General features: G+C 29.9%; 1 protein-coding gene across 1 annotated transcript; it reads right to left on the reverse strand.

Moving 5' to 3' along the window:
- Positions 1-5,732: 5,732 nt before the first annotated feature.
- On the reverse strand, positions 5,733-11,135 carry LOC105645042 (laccase-15). Its single transcript, XM_012230541.3, has 6 exons — positions 11,006-11,135; positions 10,184-10,335; positions 9,822-10,066; positions 8,958-9,086; positions 6,524-7,477; positions 5,733-5,985 (listed from the first exon to the last, which is right to left on the reverse strand). The coding sequence occupies exons 1-6, from the start codon at positions 11,102-11,104 to the stop codon at positions 5,855-5,857; spliced, it is 1,710 nt and encodes a 569-aa protein (XP_012085931.1). The 5' UTR covers positions 11,105-11,135; the 3' UTR covers positions 5,733-5,854.
- Positions 11,136-16,864: the final 5,729 nt, after the last annotated feature.

Here is a 16,864-nt window from a genome sequence, read left to right on the forward strand (position 1 = left end):
AATAGAAATATGATTTTGACTTGAAGTACCAACATAGCTAGAACTTGTCTTTTCTTTAGAAAATGATTCTGAAATTGACTTTAGAATTCTAATTTCAGCTTTTAAAGATTCATTTTCAGAATTCAGAGTTTTACATTTTTCTTTAAAGTGTTTCACATTTTCAGAAAACTTCTCATTGCATTCTTTAAGATCTTTGATTTCTATAATAAGATCTTTGCATGTAATTTCTTGATAAAAAGCATATTTCAAATGATTACATTCAGTTTTCAACTTTCTTTAACCTTTCTTTAGAACTTTATGCTTTTTAGCAAGTTTTTTTTTTCAAATTCAGTACAGAGATTATTATAAGTATCTAAAAGATCATTTTCAGATTCAAGTTCAGAGATACTTACATTGCTTTCATCTTGCTTTTGACCTGCTGCATTTGCTTTACTACTTTCAACCTTATGTGATGAAGTCAGAGTGTTGATTTCCTTAGAGTCAGAATTGGTAATGACCATCAGACAGATATTTGCAACTTCCTACTAGCCTCTTTGACTTTCAAAATTAGAATCGTCTGAATCACACCAGGCAACAATAAATGCTTGCTTTAATTTTTCTTTTTTGGACTTCTTTGTCATCTTAAGGCAGTTTGGTTTGATGTGATCGAGTTTGTTGCACACATAACAAACCACTTTAGAAGATTCTTTCTCAGGCAAGTTAGTATTTTTAGGTGAAAAGTTCTTTTTGATGAACTTTTTCTGTGGCCTTCCACCTTTCTTATAGAACTTTTTAAATTTTCTAGCAACAAGAGCTAAATCATCATTATCAAGATCGAAAGAACTATCTTCACTAGAAACAACTTTCAAAGTTAGACATTTCGTCTTTTTATCTTCTCCAGTCAAAGAAGACGTTATCTCTTCTGAAACAAGAGCTCCCATTAAATAATCATAGGTTACTGGAGTCTTTTTATAGTTCATCACAGTTCCTATAGAATTCCACTTTTTAGGTAGAATTCTATGGATTTTCTTAACAAGCTCATCTTCTGAGATTTTCTTTCCGAGAGTTCTCAAAGGGTTGACTGTATTTGTGAATCTGGAATTTAGTTCAGCTATAGTCTCTCCTTCTTTCATATTAAAAATTTTGTACTCTCTCCAAAGGATATTAATTCTGGATTCCTTAACTCGATCTGTTGCCTCATATGTAACTCTAAGCTTTTCCCATACTTATGTTACTGACTTAGATCCAGAAACTTTGTTATACTCTGCTGGATCTAATGCACAATGAAGAATATTGATGGCATTTGCATTTATATAAATATCGTTTCAATCAGCATCATTGTATTCTTCTTCTGTTTTTGGCACTCTTACATTTGCAACAGCTTTCATAGGGACGCGAGGACCAGTAATAATGTTCCTCCAACAATTTATATCAACTGATTTAATAAGTTTTCCATTTTGGTTTTCCAGTAAGAGTAGTTAGAACCATTGAATAGAGGTGGTCTAGATGTAGATTGACCCTCTAAGGATGTAAGTGGCAATGGGGCTGTCATGGGATCTTTTCTCTTAAGCTGTTAAGCTTTGATAAGTCAAGGGATGAGCTCTGGTACCAGATTGTGGGTCTCGTTCATTATGACACAACCCAAGAGGAAGGGTGAATTAGATTTTCTAAAAATTTAGCTTTTAAAACAGAAGATCAGAATTCTGTAGCAACAAAATTAAAAAGCATTTGTGAGAGATAGTTATCACGTTTAGAACTTCCTTGCAAAGTTTATGAAAGATTAGGAAACTGATTATAACTCAAATTCTGATTTCTATTAAATATAAAAGGAAAGATTAGAACTTTGAAGAAATTACAATATAGAAATCCAGAGTTCTAATGATCTATAAAGATAAAGCTTTATCATGATTAGAAACAGAAAATCATTAACAACTTTGTATTTCTAAAAATATTAACAAATGTGTAAGCAGAATATAATCAAGCAACACTTCAGAAAATAAAAGAAAATAACATAGAGATTTATAGTGTTCTGGCACTAATTCACCCCCATCCACTCCTCAAGACTCATCTTGAGATCCTTCACTATGTTATCTCTTTTAAAGTATAAGAGACAAACCAACAGTTACAAGGAAATAGATTTAATACCTAAATTTAACCTTAAACCCACTAGATTTCAAAGATTCTAGTCAACCTTTACCCTTCTATTTTGCAGAGATAAGAAAACTCAGATCAAGATATTAAAATCCCACACAAGAAGAAGGTCGTTTGATAACCTTTTACGACATAACTTCTCACCTAAGCTATTACACAAATGTTTTTCATTTAAAAAACCTCTAGCCTACAACAAATTACAACAATCTATATAGGCAGAGGGAAATGCAACTATAAGCACAGGAAGAATAAAAAACAAATTTTGAAAACAGAAAGAAAGTGCAGAACTATTCTTCAAAAAGAGTTGTTACCAAATTTTCTTTTCTCTTGAAAATATTTCTTGAAGAATAGTGATGAAAAGAAATGAAGGGGGTTGAAGAGAGATGTGACATCCCGACCCGGCAATGCGATCCTAAGAGGGCGGATAGGGCAAAGCTCCTGGCTAGCTTCTAGGATGGCAGGCTAGCTAGGGTAGTGGAATGCGGGACACAGGAATGAATCGAATCATATATCGAAAAGGGGGAAACTAATCATTAGAGGCGCCTTTTGGTGGAGCAGCTAGAGAGTTGGAAGAACTCCAGGGTTAAGCATGCTCGCTGAACAGAAATCTCAGGATGGGTGACCTCCTGGGAAGTTTCCCATTTCACCTGCGGGACAAAACCGTGTGGGTCTTGCCATCTTGTATGGGCGATTTGGCTTGATCCAAAGCGGACAATTTGCTCTGGTGATTGGAGTCGGGCGTAACAAGAGAGCTTTGAGAGATTTGAATTTTGAACAATGGACTCTTACTCTTGCCAACATTTGCTTTTGAAAGATTAGAGAGTTCTTATAAGAAAGAGTGATAATCCCATTATAAATAACTTGGGATTATTGCTTTAATGTGTGATGATTGATTCTAACATTTTAATTCAAAAATAACTTAGCATGGGTTGCATTAAATGAGCTGTAGTTCAAATTTTTAAAAGCTTACATGCATAGCATGGAGTTGAAAGGGTAACTTCAGAAAGCTGTTTAACTTTACAGATAGAAATTGTCAGTTGTGCTCAGAAAATGTTAGCTGTGTCAGATCAGAAACTGCTTTTTGCAAAAATTCATTTAATAGCCACCAAGGAGATTTACTCCAAAAATCTTTTTAAGTGGAAAAATGTTAAAAGCAATGATTTTGGCTATGTCATCTTAATAAATTTATTCAAAAACATTTAAAAATAATTTTTGAGAGAGATAAAATTGATTTTGTGCTTCTAATATTTTTTACCCTCTATCCTAAAATAATTTTCTAAGACTTAATATAATACTAACCAATAAAAAATCTTCATTCATCTTCATGGCCTTTAAATAAAAATCTTGGATTGTAAGAGCTTCATTTCTTCAAAAATTGTTCAACAATAATTTTCTGTATAAAATAACTTTAGCACAACAAGAATGTTAAATTATTTGGTTTGCATAATCTTCAAAATTTTAAGATAAAATTGACCTTGAGCCAACAAGTTTTATGCTATAGTTTCTAAGAGGAGAGGATTGGAAGATAAGTCAGTATCTAGAGGAGAAAGGTTAGGGAAGCCTTCCAATTCAGGTTAGTGCATTACACTTTTCTTGCTTCGTTTAAAACCAAAATGTATTTGATATCACATTCCACATTCACAAAATGATTTATGAATGAAAAGAAATATTGGAATGAAGATTTATTGAATTTTAAAAGAAAAGGAATACGATTTGATAGCCTATGATTTTAATGATTCTTAAAGTTAAATTGAAAGTTTTTATATGAGAAAGGAGGATATTGGCCAATTGTTACCTGTAGTATGAAGGGTGGCCGTGAATGAATGTTTTTAATAGTGTTTGTGGAAATAGATTGTTGCCCAATGTGTTTTTAATTATGTTTAATATATGAAATGATTTATAGTCTCATAGTAGCTGATAGACATAATTATTGCCCTATCGATATCACTTTATTTGTTGAATTTTTTTTTTTTTTTTTAAGTTGATATTGTGATTGATATGGAAATGAATGATAAGCAAATGATATTGTACCATCTTAAATGAGGTTAAGATTGTCCCTCTTCTATTGAGATATAAATCACAGATTGAGGTTGAGATAACTTTGTCTTAATGAGCTCATAGGACATTGATGGCCCTTTTGATTGAGTCTATTTAAGCTAATGACTAAATTGTTTAACTTTCTCCTCCTTCCTTTTCTTTGTATGTTTAATTAGTTGTTGTAGATGTTTAATTTATTTTATTTTTGTAATTATGGCATATCAATATGAAAAGATTAATCTTTTGATTTTCAAAATTAAAATATTTTCAAAATTATTTTTGTTAAGTAATTAGGTTTAAAAATTAAAATCAACCCTTATCTAAATAAAATAATAAAGTGGAGGTCGGCGCCATGGCCAGGTGGGCTCGAGTGCCTAACACCTTCCCAAACCCACACCTAACTTCCTTTTCCAGACTCTGATTAAGCAGTTGGTCTCTCTGCGAGGAATCCAATCGCTACGTGGTAATTATCTCAAATTTTATCTTGGTGGCGACTCCTATTCTCCGAATGGGCCTTAACGCACTCCGTCTTCTCTTAGGCTTTTGGGCCTTGACACAGTGCTGAGCCATTTTCTTAGGCAAAAGCCCACAAAAGACATGTGTTAATTTCACTATAATTTAGGGAGGTATTTTTTTTTTTCCTCTTTCTATACTATATCCCCTTTAAATCAAAATGGAAGGCAAGATTAATTTGATCTAATGGTCAAATATCAGTTCACTTAAATCTTTCCATATTTATACTTTAACCACTACCTTTCTTTGATCCTATTCAATCAAACCTCAATCAACTTTCACAAGTTACACTATTTCCAATCTCTACAGTCATTTTACAAGTATCTCTCCCATGTACTATTTATCTTTTCCATTAATTCTAACTAAGTCCATAATCCAGTTTTAAACTCTGGTTTATAGTATCTAAATGCTTATTTTTCATGGGGAATGCACTATTTATCTAAATGCTTATTACAAATATTTCTCTCATGCACTATTCACAACCCAAAAATGTACTATTCACTAACTCTAGATTTTGAAGCGTTACAACGAGACTCGGTCAGAATGAGCATTCCAATTTTTTTAGTGAATTCAATAAGTGCTCGGGTGGGGCCTCACAGTTTGTGACTCTCGTAGGAAAATTTCTCCCAAAACTAAATAAGAGGACTGCCAATTGGTTGAAAAAAATATTTTTTGAAGTAATTTCAATTTGGCCTTTCTATTTATAAGATTTCACCTCTTAAACACTTCAACCGATAAAAACTATTACATTGAATATACCATCTTGTAAAATTAAATTAATTAAACATTAGATAGTTAAAAATGTGATAATCATGGTTCTAAAATTGTACCGGCCATAAATAGCATTAATACTTTGCATATAAAATTCATAAGTTGAGGAATTATAATAGATTTTTTATAAAGTTTAATGTACCATAAAGGTTATAGGAGCAAAGTTCGAGGTTAAATTTATGATATAGCCTAAAAAAATATATAAGCGGAATAACTATTTGAGAATCTATTAATTAAATAAATGAAACTTAGAGATGATGATAGAATAATATTTTCAATTTTCGTTTGAAATACAGATTCAAATACAATACAGATATCTTATTTTTGAAACTTGCCTTTCTATATAATAGGTATATAGTCAAACACAATATGGGAAATACTTTTTCTGGCGGTGGCAAATGAATCAACACGGCGGCATGTCAGGCGGTGGAGGAAGCATATGCGCTTCTGGATCTTTTCCTTCCTTCACTATAAACACCGTATCCATTCCCCACGACAAGTGCCGATCTAAATGGCAGTGCATGAACCACACTCCTGTTTACATATGATAATAAGTCAATATAATTATGGTCCTCTAATTTAATGTTTTTTTTTTTAATTTTTAAATCCTTCCTAGTAAGTTTTCCCTTTGCATTTTTGGTGCACATAATTTACATTATATGTAAAAAAAAAAAAAAAGGGGGGGGGGGGTGGCTTTAAATTCAAATTTGAGTAAGAATCAATATATTTGGTTAGTTTAATTAGGAATTAAATATATTTTTAAATTCAGAATTAAATGAGCTGTACAAGATGAAATAATTTTTTGTTTTTCTATAATTCCCATGGATGCTCTATTCAGAAAATTTTTTAAATGAAGTTATCGAATTTTAATTGAATGTCAAAATTACATAATGAACGCAATTGACTTTCAAGAAAAGAACTAAATTGAACACAATGTTAAAAATAATCAAACCAAAATAATGAAGAATTAAAAACAAAACAATTAAAATAATTGAAAAATATTTATAATAATTAGCTATGCTCATAAATAGAATTGGTATTATTAATTAATTAATTAATTAATGACACATACCAGGATTATCTGCCTTGAATCTAATAGTAGTCCAACCATTAATAGGTACGGAAATGGTGTTTTGAAGAGGAGGATCCACAAGATTGTACCCTAAAGGATCTTTTTCTTGATCAAAATTTCCAAATCCACTTCCAACAACATAGAAACTAAATCCATGTAAATGCATTGGATGATCACTAGCTCCTCCAGCCACATTAGTCCCTTGAAATACAATCTCAACCGTTGAATTATACTCCACTACTTTCACCTCTGTGCTTGGCTTTGCAGTCACTAAATACAAGGGCAAATCCTCAGCAGTAAAATTAAACAACAATGGCGGCCGATCTGGAAATCTAGTTCCAAACGCACCGTTTTGTTTATAATAATAAGCTTCAAGCACATCCAAGTTAGGGTTTTCAAAGCTTATGTTGTTTAAACTAGCAGCTAATCTTGTTCCATTTGGACCAGAACATGAATCAATCAAACAAGGAAATGTATTAATTGAGACAGTAATAAATAATTCTTTATTTATTTTCAAAGGGACGTCATTGTTTTTATCTGATAATCTTTTAAGACTAGCAGTGAAATTGAAAGAAGCGGCTGTGTCATTGTAATAAGGAAGATTAGGTAATAACGGAGTTGGGTTTGCATTTGGTGTATGGTTTCTATTATTGTATTGGATGATTGCGGTGGTGGTTGTGTTATCGATGGGGAGGTCTTCTACGGCGGAGTAGACTCTTGCGGCCATGTAATAGAGGTTATTGGGCGGTTGGTTAGCATGTAATAAGATGTCAAAGGTTTGACCAGGGGATATTGCGATGTAATTAGTTGTTAATGGTTTTGTGTAGCTAGCATCGGTTGCTACTACTTTTAGATTGTGATTTGCAATGGAGAAGAAGAGAATGTCTTGTACTGCTGCGTTGATTACTCGAAGAAGATAAGTTTTACCATAGTCCACCATGAGCTTGAATGTTTCTGCAAGTAGTGAATTCCACAAAGAAAGTAACTATAGTTAGTGGTAGGAAGAATGAAGTTGGGAGACTAGAGATAATTAAATAAAGATGACTAGCATTTTGTTAGTGATTCTAACGATACTTGTCAACTAAAACATACCCATTTCTTTTCAGGTTAGCATCTTCTGGATATCGCTTGACTATATTTTGTGACCATATTTAGTTCTAGCAACGAATTTTCCAAATTTAGCAACGGAAAATATCCATTGTCCATTGCATTTTTCTTGTAGTGACAGTTAAGTAGCAAGCTAAACAAAATAATATAAAATTAATATCTAAATGTAATATTATTTTGGATGAGTTTTGACCAAACATTAACATTAACTCTTGATTGGTTGATTAGGCTGATTTTATGTAAAGGATAAAAAATTAGCCCCAATTTAACATGATTTGAAACTTGGTTCAATCTATCTAATTATCAAGTCTATTTTTTCGTATAAACTCACCTTTTAACGCTTTGTATATAGTATTACAACTTGATTGCAACTTGCATTTTCTTTATAGTATTCCCATATTGCAATTTAACAAGCAAAGTGAAAAATAGATTACTTTTGTGAATGCATGTCTATATATGTAGTTGATTTTGCATTTTTGGTAACCAACAAAAGAACTTTGACAAATCAAGTCTTCTCGAAGAACATTGATTAAAAAGGTTGATTTGCACTTCCAAATTCCAACTCCATCACCAACTTGTTGATTGTTTAACTTTGCCCAATCAAAGTTCAAGTAGGTTTCCTTTGTGACAAAAAAAAAAAAAAAAAAAAAAAAAAAAAAATCCAATAAAGTCCAGAATCCAATCTTGGCAGTGGCGGAGCCACATATGGTTAACACATATAGTTGAGAGGGTGCACAAGCACCCTCGACTTGAAAATTTTTTCTAAGCAACTATTAATATATTTGTAAAATGAACTCTTTGAATTGTTATATTTATAAATGGTGAATCTCCTGAAATTAGTTTGATTATCTTTTTAGGTATATGAAAAATTAAATTAATGTTGTAAGAGATAAGATTTAGTTGAGAGAGGCTTATTGTTTATCCATTAGCCTTTAAGTTAGCATTAGTTTTATTTATTGCCACATAGACCATAGAGAAAGCATTTTTTGCAAATAAGATTGTGAAGAGTCCGTTGTGCAATCTAATATATATAAAATACTTAATGAATGATTTTTTAATCATTTATATAGAAAGAGAGGCATTTAGTAGCATTGACAATGAGCTAATTATTTAGTGATTTCAAAATATTGAATAATGTAGAGAACAAATGTGATTTTTTTTTAAAAAAAAGATCATAGAATTATTTTCTTTTTATTATGTTTGTTCTCTTTTTATTATGAATGGAAGTAGTAGGCTTTTATTACAGAATTCAATCTATTGTTAAATTTCTTATACTAACAAAAAATATATTATACATAAGTCAATAGCAAAAACTTACAAGCTTTACCTTGTTTTGAGCACGGATAAAGATCACCAGGTTGACCGTTAATAGTGTAAGCTTCAGAAACATTAGGGTCTCCTCCTGACTGCAGAAATGCATCATAAAGCTCCATTATTCCTTGCTTCCACCAATCTCCTGCACGTATTAATTTATTGTTTATATATTAATATATTCAGAGCCCACAAGAATATCAAATCTTACACATGCAATCATTTGGTGGAAAATCTGTATATAGCTCCATCATCCCTCTCCCCATCCTATGTTACGTGCTTTATTCAACTTTTTCTTTTATCATTTAGTGGTAATATGGATTTGCAAGCCAGTATTATGTACTATGTTACGTTTATTTCTTTTGGTTGGGTCAAAGGTATATTATCTATGTCAAGATTTAAAATTTGCAAATAAAGAAAAATTGTCAGTTTCCTTCAATAATTAATCGAAATCGATAAACTGAAAAAAGCTACTCAATAATTAAAGTAAGTTTCATCGTTAAGCACTGAAATTCAAAATTCGTATTTCGCATGTATTATTGAGGAAACTGATATTGAATATAATTAGGTCTAAGAATTTGTTCTTTTCTATTTGAATTCAAAGTTCTCTTTTTTCTTTGGTAATGTTCTCTTATTGCTTTCAGTTCATTACAGTAAATTAAAGCATGCACATACTAGTCCAAGTTCAAAACTAAATTATAAAAAATTAAAAGGATTTAGATATTGAATGTAATTAGGTCTAAGAATTTTGTCTATTTCTATTTTTACTATCTAAAATCGATTTCTAGGGATAGACACATATACACGGATATGTTAATTTTATTTAATGCAGTAATGTGCTAGCTAAAACTTATATTGGTTATGACAAGGTTTCCTCTACCTAGAATGATAGGTACTTCTGCATGAGGCTTGGGAAAAGGGTAGGTACTTCCTCTCTTAGGGTATATAACTATAGCTCCATGAACAGTTGCCCTTGTCCAATCACTATGTGCATGCCACCATAGAGTCCCTTCTTCTGTAGAAAATATAACCTTTTGGCTAAACTTTCCTCCTGGTTTAATTGGACATTGTGTTACATATACAGGACCATCTGACCATGGATTCCTAGGCTGTTTCACTCCATGCCTGTAAACATTTAAGAATTTAATGTTACGAGTTGGACATTTTCTTAATTTAAATTTCAACTGAAGCCTAATTGACAAAGATAATTAATACATAAATAATAAATTATGGAGAATTTACCAGTGAATAGTGACATTGTAGTTGCCCATGTTATAGACATCAACAATAATTGTTTTTCCTTTTGTAACATAGAGCGTTGGTCCTGGAAATTGCCCATTCACAGTCAAGATGTTCTTTGTGCTGCATAGTCTTGTATATGGAGTTTCTTCCAGCTATATATAATTAAAAAAATTCAATTACAGCTTTTTAAGTAACTTTTAATATTTTGACTAGTCAAAACTTAAACGCTATTTTTTATAGTGTTTAATAACATAACGTTTGAACTAACTTTTAGAGATTAAGGTAACGTTTTATAAAAATTTAACTCATGTAACATTTAACTGTTAACTATCGTTTAACTTTAGCGTTTTATGAAAAGCGACTCAAATAGTTAATAGCTATCAAAATAGATAATTTTGCGGAAGAAATTATTACTATTTCTACTTATATCATAGAAATAATGCCCATGTACCAGAAGTAACATTTTAAGTATATACCTTGATATATGTTATTGGTGTTGTCCAGTTTGGTTGCAATAAGCTAGAGCTTATATCAGGACAAGTTTATCGGTCATTAAATTTTAACATTATATTGGAATAATTTAAATATATCAACAATAACTACATTTATTTTAATATTATTTTGAAATTTAATCATTGATAAGCTCATTTTTATATAACGTTAAGCAGCCTCCTTCCCTCCTTCCCTCTTATACATAAAACTTGAAAAGTTTATAATTCCTGTCATGGAAAATATTTTTAACTGTAAAAGCTTATATATGATCCTTATTAATAAGTTTGTTTCAAATACTCTTATGTACAAAAATAGGAACAGGGTACTCACCACAAATTTATAACGAGCAAAAGCTTGGGAATGGAGGACGATAGCAAACAGTAGAAACACTGAAACTTGTAAGGCAAAAATCTTCGAGATGGAACACATTTCTATGCAATTAGACGGAAGTTTGTTTAGTTTCTTGTTTTAACAACGTATAGTTATATTAGCTTACATATATATAAAGTAAGTATACATGTAAACCAAATCATGTCATTTTCAGAATACATGAACACACGCATCTTCCTTCCAATAAAGAAAAGTAAAACACGTTCCTTCATGACATGGATAATAATTTCTTCTTGCGGTGGGGTGGGATATAGGTCAGTCTTAACTGGATTAGTTATTACTAATACTATTATTATTATTGAAAACTTTATCAATTTACACGCAATTTGTATTATTATATTACAATTAAATATTAATTGATATGGAGCTCTCAATTTCCTATAACAAATTAGAATTTTCTTTTAAAAAAATTTTTTTTAAATTGCTTACATTAGAAAGAGGTGCTTTAGACATTCTTTGTTTGAAACTCATATTTAGCCTAGACCATCATAAGTTAAATTATAATCTTTGCAACCCTTTGAAGCTTATATTCAAATTTTTCTTATTTTATCCTTTATGAAACCTAGACATTAAATCAAGGTTAAATCCTTACCTTAAGTGCAAGATGTATAAGTATGGAGATTAGTTATATTAGAAAAAAAAAAGAATAAGAAGGGAGAGTTAATTCATTGATGCTAGATAGGAAATAATTATAGCAAAAAGAATAAGAATAAGTTTGGGGAATTATAGTTAGGAAGTAATTATCAAAGTATTAATTTTATGAAGGAAAATTGTTACCAAATCATCTTTAATGTTGTGCTAGTGAAATATTTCAAAGTAGTCTTTCCTTACAAAAAAAAAAAAAATGTTTTGGTATAATTAAAATAATCATATTATTTATTTTTGTGCTTTTTGTTTACCTTTTTTTCCTTTTTCTTTGTTAAGCAAATTTTATACTCTAAAACCCCATTACAACCTTAATAAAAGACCTTTTAATCTTTTAATCATGTTGCATTTTAATTGTGAAGGGTGACTAATTTTACTTATGAGAATGTTAAATTTATATTGTTCATCATTTTTTATAAAAATTCATTTTTTATTTGTCATTATTTGAGCAATTATTTGTTTGAAAGATCTTACTAGCTCATGTTTAAATTAATAAATTGTTTTTTGTTTGAAACTTGAATTTTTACAAAAAAAAAAAATAGTATATAAAATACTTGGTTTATTATCATGTTACTAAATTATTGGTATTTTTGAGATTTTGAATAATTATTCTCAACCATACTAAGCAAACTTTCTTAGCTCATTTATTTTATATTTTTGTTTTGCTTTTATTTCTAGTGTTAATCTTTGGGGAGAAGCAATAGTTTAAATTTAGAAAATTTGATAGGTTGATTTTTATAATATTTTTAACATAGTTTTTATTTCGGATTTTTTAATAGTTGTGATTTAATTTAGGTTGTTTTTATTATTTATATTTTGGTTTAGTTTTTAATTTTGTTTTCTTTATAATCTTGATATCGTTTTGGAAGATCTTTGTAAGAATTTAATTAGCAATTTGTCAAATATCAAATAATAAAAAATGTGTAACACAAAACTAATTACCTAATTTGAGTTTTATCATAATGGATCGCTTTAGATTTCTAATTAAGAAGAAATACAAGAATAAGTCATTTTTCTGTATTTTTGGTTGATTTCCTACAAAAATGCTGCAAAATTTGCTAAGATCAAGTGAAATGTGATTCAAGGAAGCTTTAAACAAAAACATAAATAAAAATTAATTAAAGTAATTAAAAATATTAAAAATCCTAATAAAAACTATATTAAAAATACTATAAAAATAACACCTATCGCAATTTCCCAAACTTAAACCATTGCTTGTCCTCAAGCAACAAAACTAAAAAAAAAAAAAAAAGAAAAACACGAGCTAAACAAACTAACAAAGCTAGCTTAATATGGTTGGGGATAATTATTCACAATTTCAAAAATATCAAAAATTATTAACATGAGAATAAATCAAGTGTTTCCTATATTAATTATATTCTAGCAAAAATTCAATTCTCAACAAAACACATCCCTTAATTTAAACATAAGTTAATAAGATTTTCAACACCAATAATTATTCAAATTATGATATATAGACTATGAATTTTCACAAAAATTATTAACCTTTAAGCAAGATGTTTAACAATATAAATTCAACATTCTCATAAGCAAAATTAGTCATCCCTTCTCTACAATCGAAACGCACACAATTAAAAAGATCAATAGGTCTTTATTAAGGTTATAATGGGTTTTAGGGGGTATAATTTAGCTAAACAAGGGGAAGGATGAAAGGGTAAACAAAAAGCACAAGAATGCATAATCTCAAGATTTTCATTATATTAAAACAAATTTTTATTTGCAGTGGGAGATTAACTTTGAAGTTCTTCACTAGCCCAAAATTAGAGATACTGTGACACGGTTTCTTGATAATACTTTGATAATTTCTTTCTTGCTTCAATTCCCCAAACTTGATTTCTTGATTGATTGCTTCTTTTATGGGATGTTTTGCTTTGAGTTTTCTAATTGCTTCACTTGCTAGTATTAATGAAAATTTTTCCCTTTTATTGCTATGTTTTGATAAAATCAATTCCTTCAATTATACAATATTGCACTTAGGGTAAGAATTTAATTTTGTTTAATGGCTAGGCTTAATAAGGGTAAACGAGAAAAATTTTGGTTATAAGCTTCAAATTGGTTGCAAAAGTCATAATTTAACTTAGGTGACCTAGGCCAAATATGAAGTTTAACAAAGAATGCCTAAATCATCTCTTTTTAAATGTGAGCATTTAAAATTTTACCTCAAAGAAAATTCTAATTTGTTCTAGAAATGCCAAAGTTAAATAAACTTTGATTAAAACATACCTATATTGTGGGTCCCGTATATGTATGGCACAACCCAAGAGGGGGGTGAGATGGATTTTCTAAAAATATAAATTTTAGCTTTAAAAACAAAACTCAGAATTCTAAGTGCAGCGGAAAAATTAATGAACTTGTAAAATAAGTTATAGATTAGAACTACCTCACAATGTTCTATTAAAAAAAATTGAAAGACTTTGCAAAGTGCAGCTATCAATTAGAACTGTTTTACAATGTCTTATTTAATATCAGAACTGGTTTATGACGAAAAGCTATTGTAATTAGAACTTCCTCATAAAGTTTAGAAAATCATACAAGACTATGCGAGAGACAATTATCGAAATCAGACAAAGCTTTAATCAAGTTTAGAAAACTGATTAGAAATCCAAATAGTGAAATATACTTGAAAATAGAAAAACAGTTTAGAACTTGGTATATTCACTGAGTAGAAGTCTATAGTTCTAATGTTCAGAAAATATAAAGCTTATTTCAGTTTAGAACATCAAAACAATTAACAACTTTAGCATTTATAAAATATAAATAGAAGTATGAGTAAAATATTTATCAAGCAAAACTTCTGAAATAAAAAGATCAACACAGTGATTTATAATGGTTCGGCACTAACTCACCTACATCCACTCCCTAAGACTCATCTTGAGATCCTTAACTATGTTATCTCTTTTCAAGGGTAAGAGACAAACCAACAGTACAAGGCAATAGATCAACACCTAGATCTACCCTTTGTCCCACTAGATTTTTCAAAGGTTCTAGTTAACCTCAACCCTTTCTGTTTTTGGCAGAGTACAAAAACTCAATTCAAGACATTAGAATCTCTCTCACGGAGAAAGTTACTTGATAACCTATTTCACAATAGCTTCTCACCTAAGCTAGTACACAAATGTTTATCAAATAAAAATCTGTCTACTAAAGATTACAGAATCTAAATAGACAGACAGAAATGCAAATATAAGCACAGGAAAAACAGTTTTTCAGATTAGAAATTCGTTTAGAAAACAGAACTGTTTTTCAAAAGAAGTTATTATAAAATCTCTTTTCTCTTTTAAAGATAAAACGTAAAGTATAAAGATGAAAAGAAATAAGGGGGTAGAGAGTAAATCTTGAGAGATAAAAGATATGATCACTGGATGAATACTCTTAAAACGAAAATTCTTTCTTCCACGTCTTTCAAGAACGAAAACGCCTTTATATAGAGAGGTCTGTGACTCTAGTTTTTAGAAAGTGAATATTTCTTTTTCAAATCAGAATGTTTGCTTTCCTTATTTAGAAAATATAGAAATCTTTGTTACCAAAAAAATAAGTCAACATTTTATCTTTTTGTAAGTAAATAAGAGACGATCTTTCTTTCCTTTAAAATAAAGATTTTCGAAAGCAATTATTTGAAAAATATTTTCCGAAAAGATTTTACATACCAAAACGAATTAAAATAAGATCTTTCTTCGTTTTAGGTAAGAAAATAAATCAAGATTCTTAAAAGAATTTGTTTCCGAAAATGAAGTACATAAGATCTTTATTCTTGTTACCAAAATTGCTAGAGACAAAGTCTCTTTGATTTAGGTAATTTGAATATTTCGAATCTTAAGAGAATTTGAAAACAATTTTTAACGTAAAATCAAGGAACGAAAAGATTTATTTTGAATAACTATTTTTGAAAAATAATATTGATGAGAGAAAATTGATTTTTGTGCTTATAATTGAATGTTCTCTCTATCCTACAATGAATCCTAAAAGTCTAACCACTAGGGTCTTCAACTGTCTTCACAATTCTTGAATTTGTAGGACTTGCCTTGTTCATTTATTACTTTCCATATGTATTCTGCATAAAATATTATTAGCACAAATATAATTTAAATTTATTTGTTTTGTTTTAATCATCAAAATCTCAAGATTAAAATTTGACCCTTGAGCCAACATATATATCATAAAATTCACAAAAATTAGTGCTTATGATCTTAAAAATAAATGATTAAATCAAAGAATAATGTTAAGTTAAAAAAAAAAAATTAAATTAAAGCTTAAACATACTAGACTAGAAAAACAACTAAAATTATCACAAGTTACTAAATTATGATAATTTTTAAGACTGCTCATAATTATTCCAACCATATTAAGCTAATGCAACAAATAATACTAAAATTTAACTTAAATTTTCCTTCTCCCAAATTAATCTAGCACATTGTCCCCAATGTGTGTTTTATCAATTCCCCAAACTTATTATATTACCAAGAATGATGCAAAAAAATATACATATATATTAGAGCTGAGAAACTGTTACCACCATTGTATTGAAAAATACAATAAAGAGGAAGGAATTGATATGATAAGAGTCGGGCATCGGAAATTCTCAAAGCTACGAAAAAAAATCACTAAAACAAAACACATTATATGCGAAATACTTAATATTAACAAGAACATGGTTTGAATAAAAAGGAAAAATTAAAAAAAGTATAAAACAATATCAAAACAATGCGAAAAATAATGAAAAATAAAACAATTATTCCTTGGGTGGTGGAGGTGGATGCGGCTGCAACAACTGTATTATAGTTTGGAGTTAACTAGCGATTTCTTGATATTGGCTTTGCATGGTATCTATTCAAGAATCGAGGCTCCCTTGCATAATTTCTATGGATTGGAACCTGTGAGAAATCATGGTCTCCACTCCTTGAAAGCGAGCATCAAACATGTCCATTCTAGACATCATACGTGCGAGACCCTTTTCGTTGGACAAATTGGACGCTCCTTAAAAAGAACGACTAGCTCCAGATGTACCCTGCACCAGAAAAAGTACCAAAACTAGGGAAAGAATGTGGAATGTCCTCCTCCATATTAGTTTCATCACCCTCTTCAGTTTCCTCAACCTCAGGTCTTGCTTCTTGGGATCCCACAATACGGAATGTA

This window comes from Jatropha curcas, chromosome 9 (genome assembly GCF_041381405.1).
Source record: "Jatropha curcas cultivar XTBG-Jc1 chromosome 9, XTBG_Jcur_1.0, whole genome shotgun sequence".
NCBI lineage: Eukaryota > Viridiplantae > Streptophyta > Magnoliopsida > Malpighiales > Euphorbiaceae > Jatropha > Jatropha curcas.

Coding starts and splice junctions, on each gene's coding strand:
- LOC105645042 (XM_012230541.3), bottom strand. CDS start 11,104: ATGTGTTCCATCTCGAAGATTTTTGCCTTACAAGTTTCAGTGTTTCTA. Junction 10,067..10,183: donor TACAATGTCACTATTCACTG/GTAAATTCTCCA, acceptor AAATGTTTACAG/GCATGGAGTGAAACAGCCTA. Junction 7,478..8,957: donor TTATCCGTGCTCAAAACAAG/GTAAAGCTTGTA, acceptor CACTACTTGCAG/AAACATTCAAGCTCATGGTG.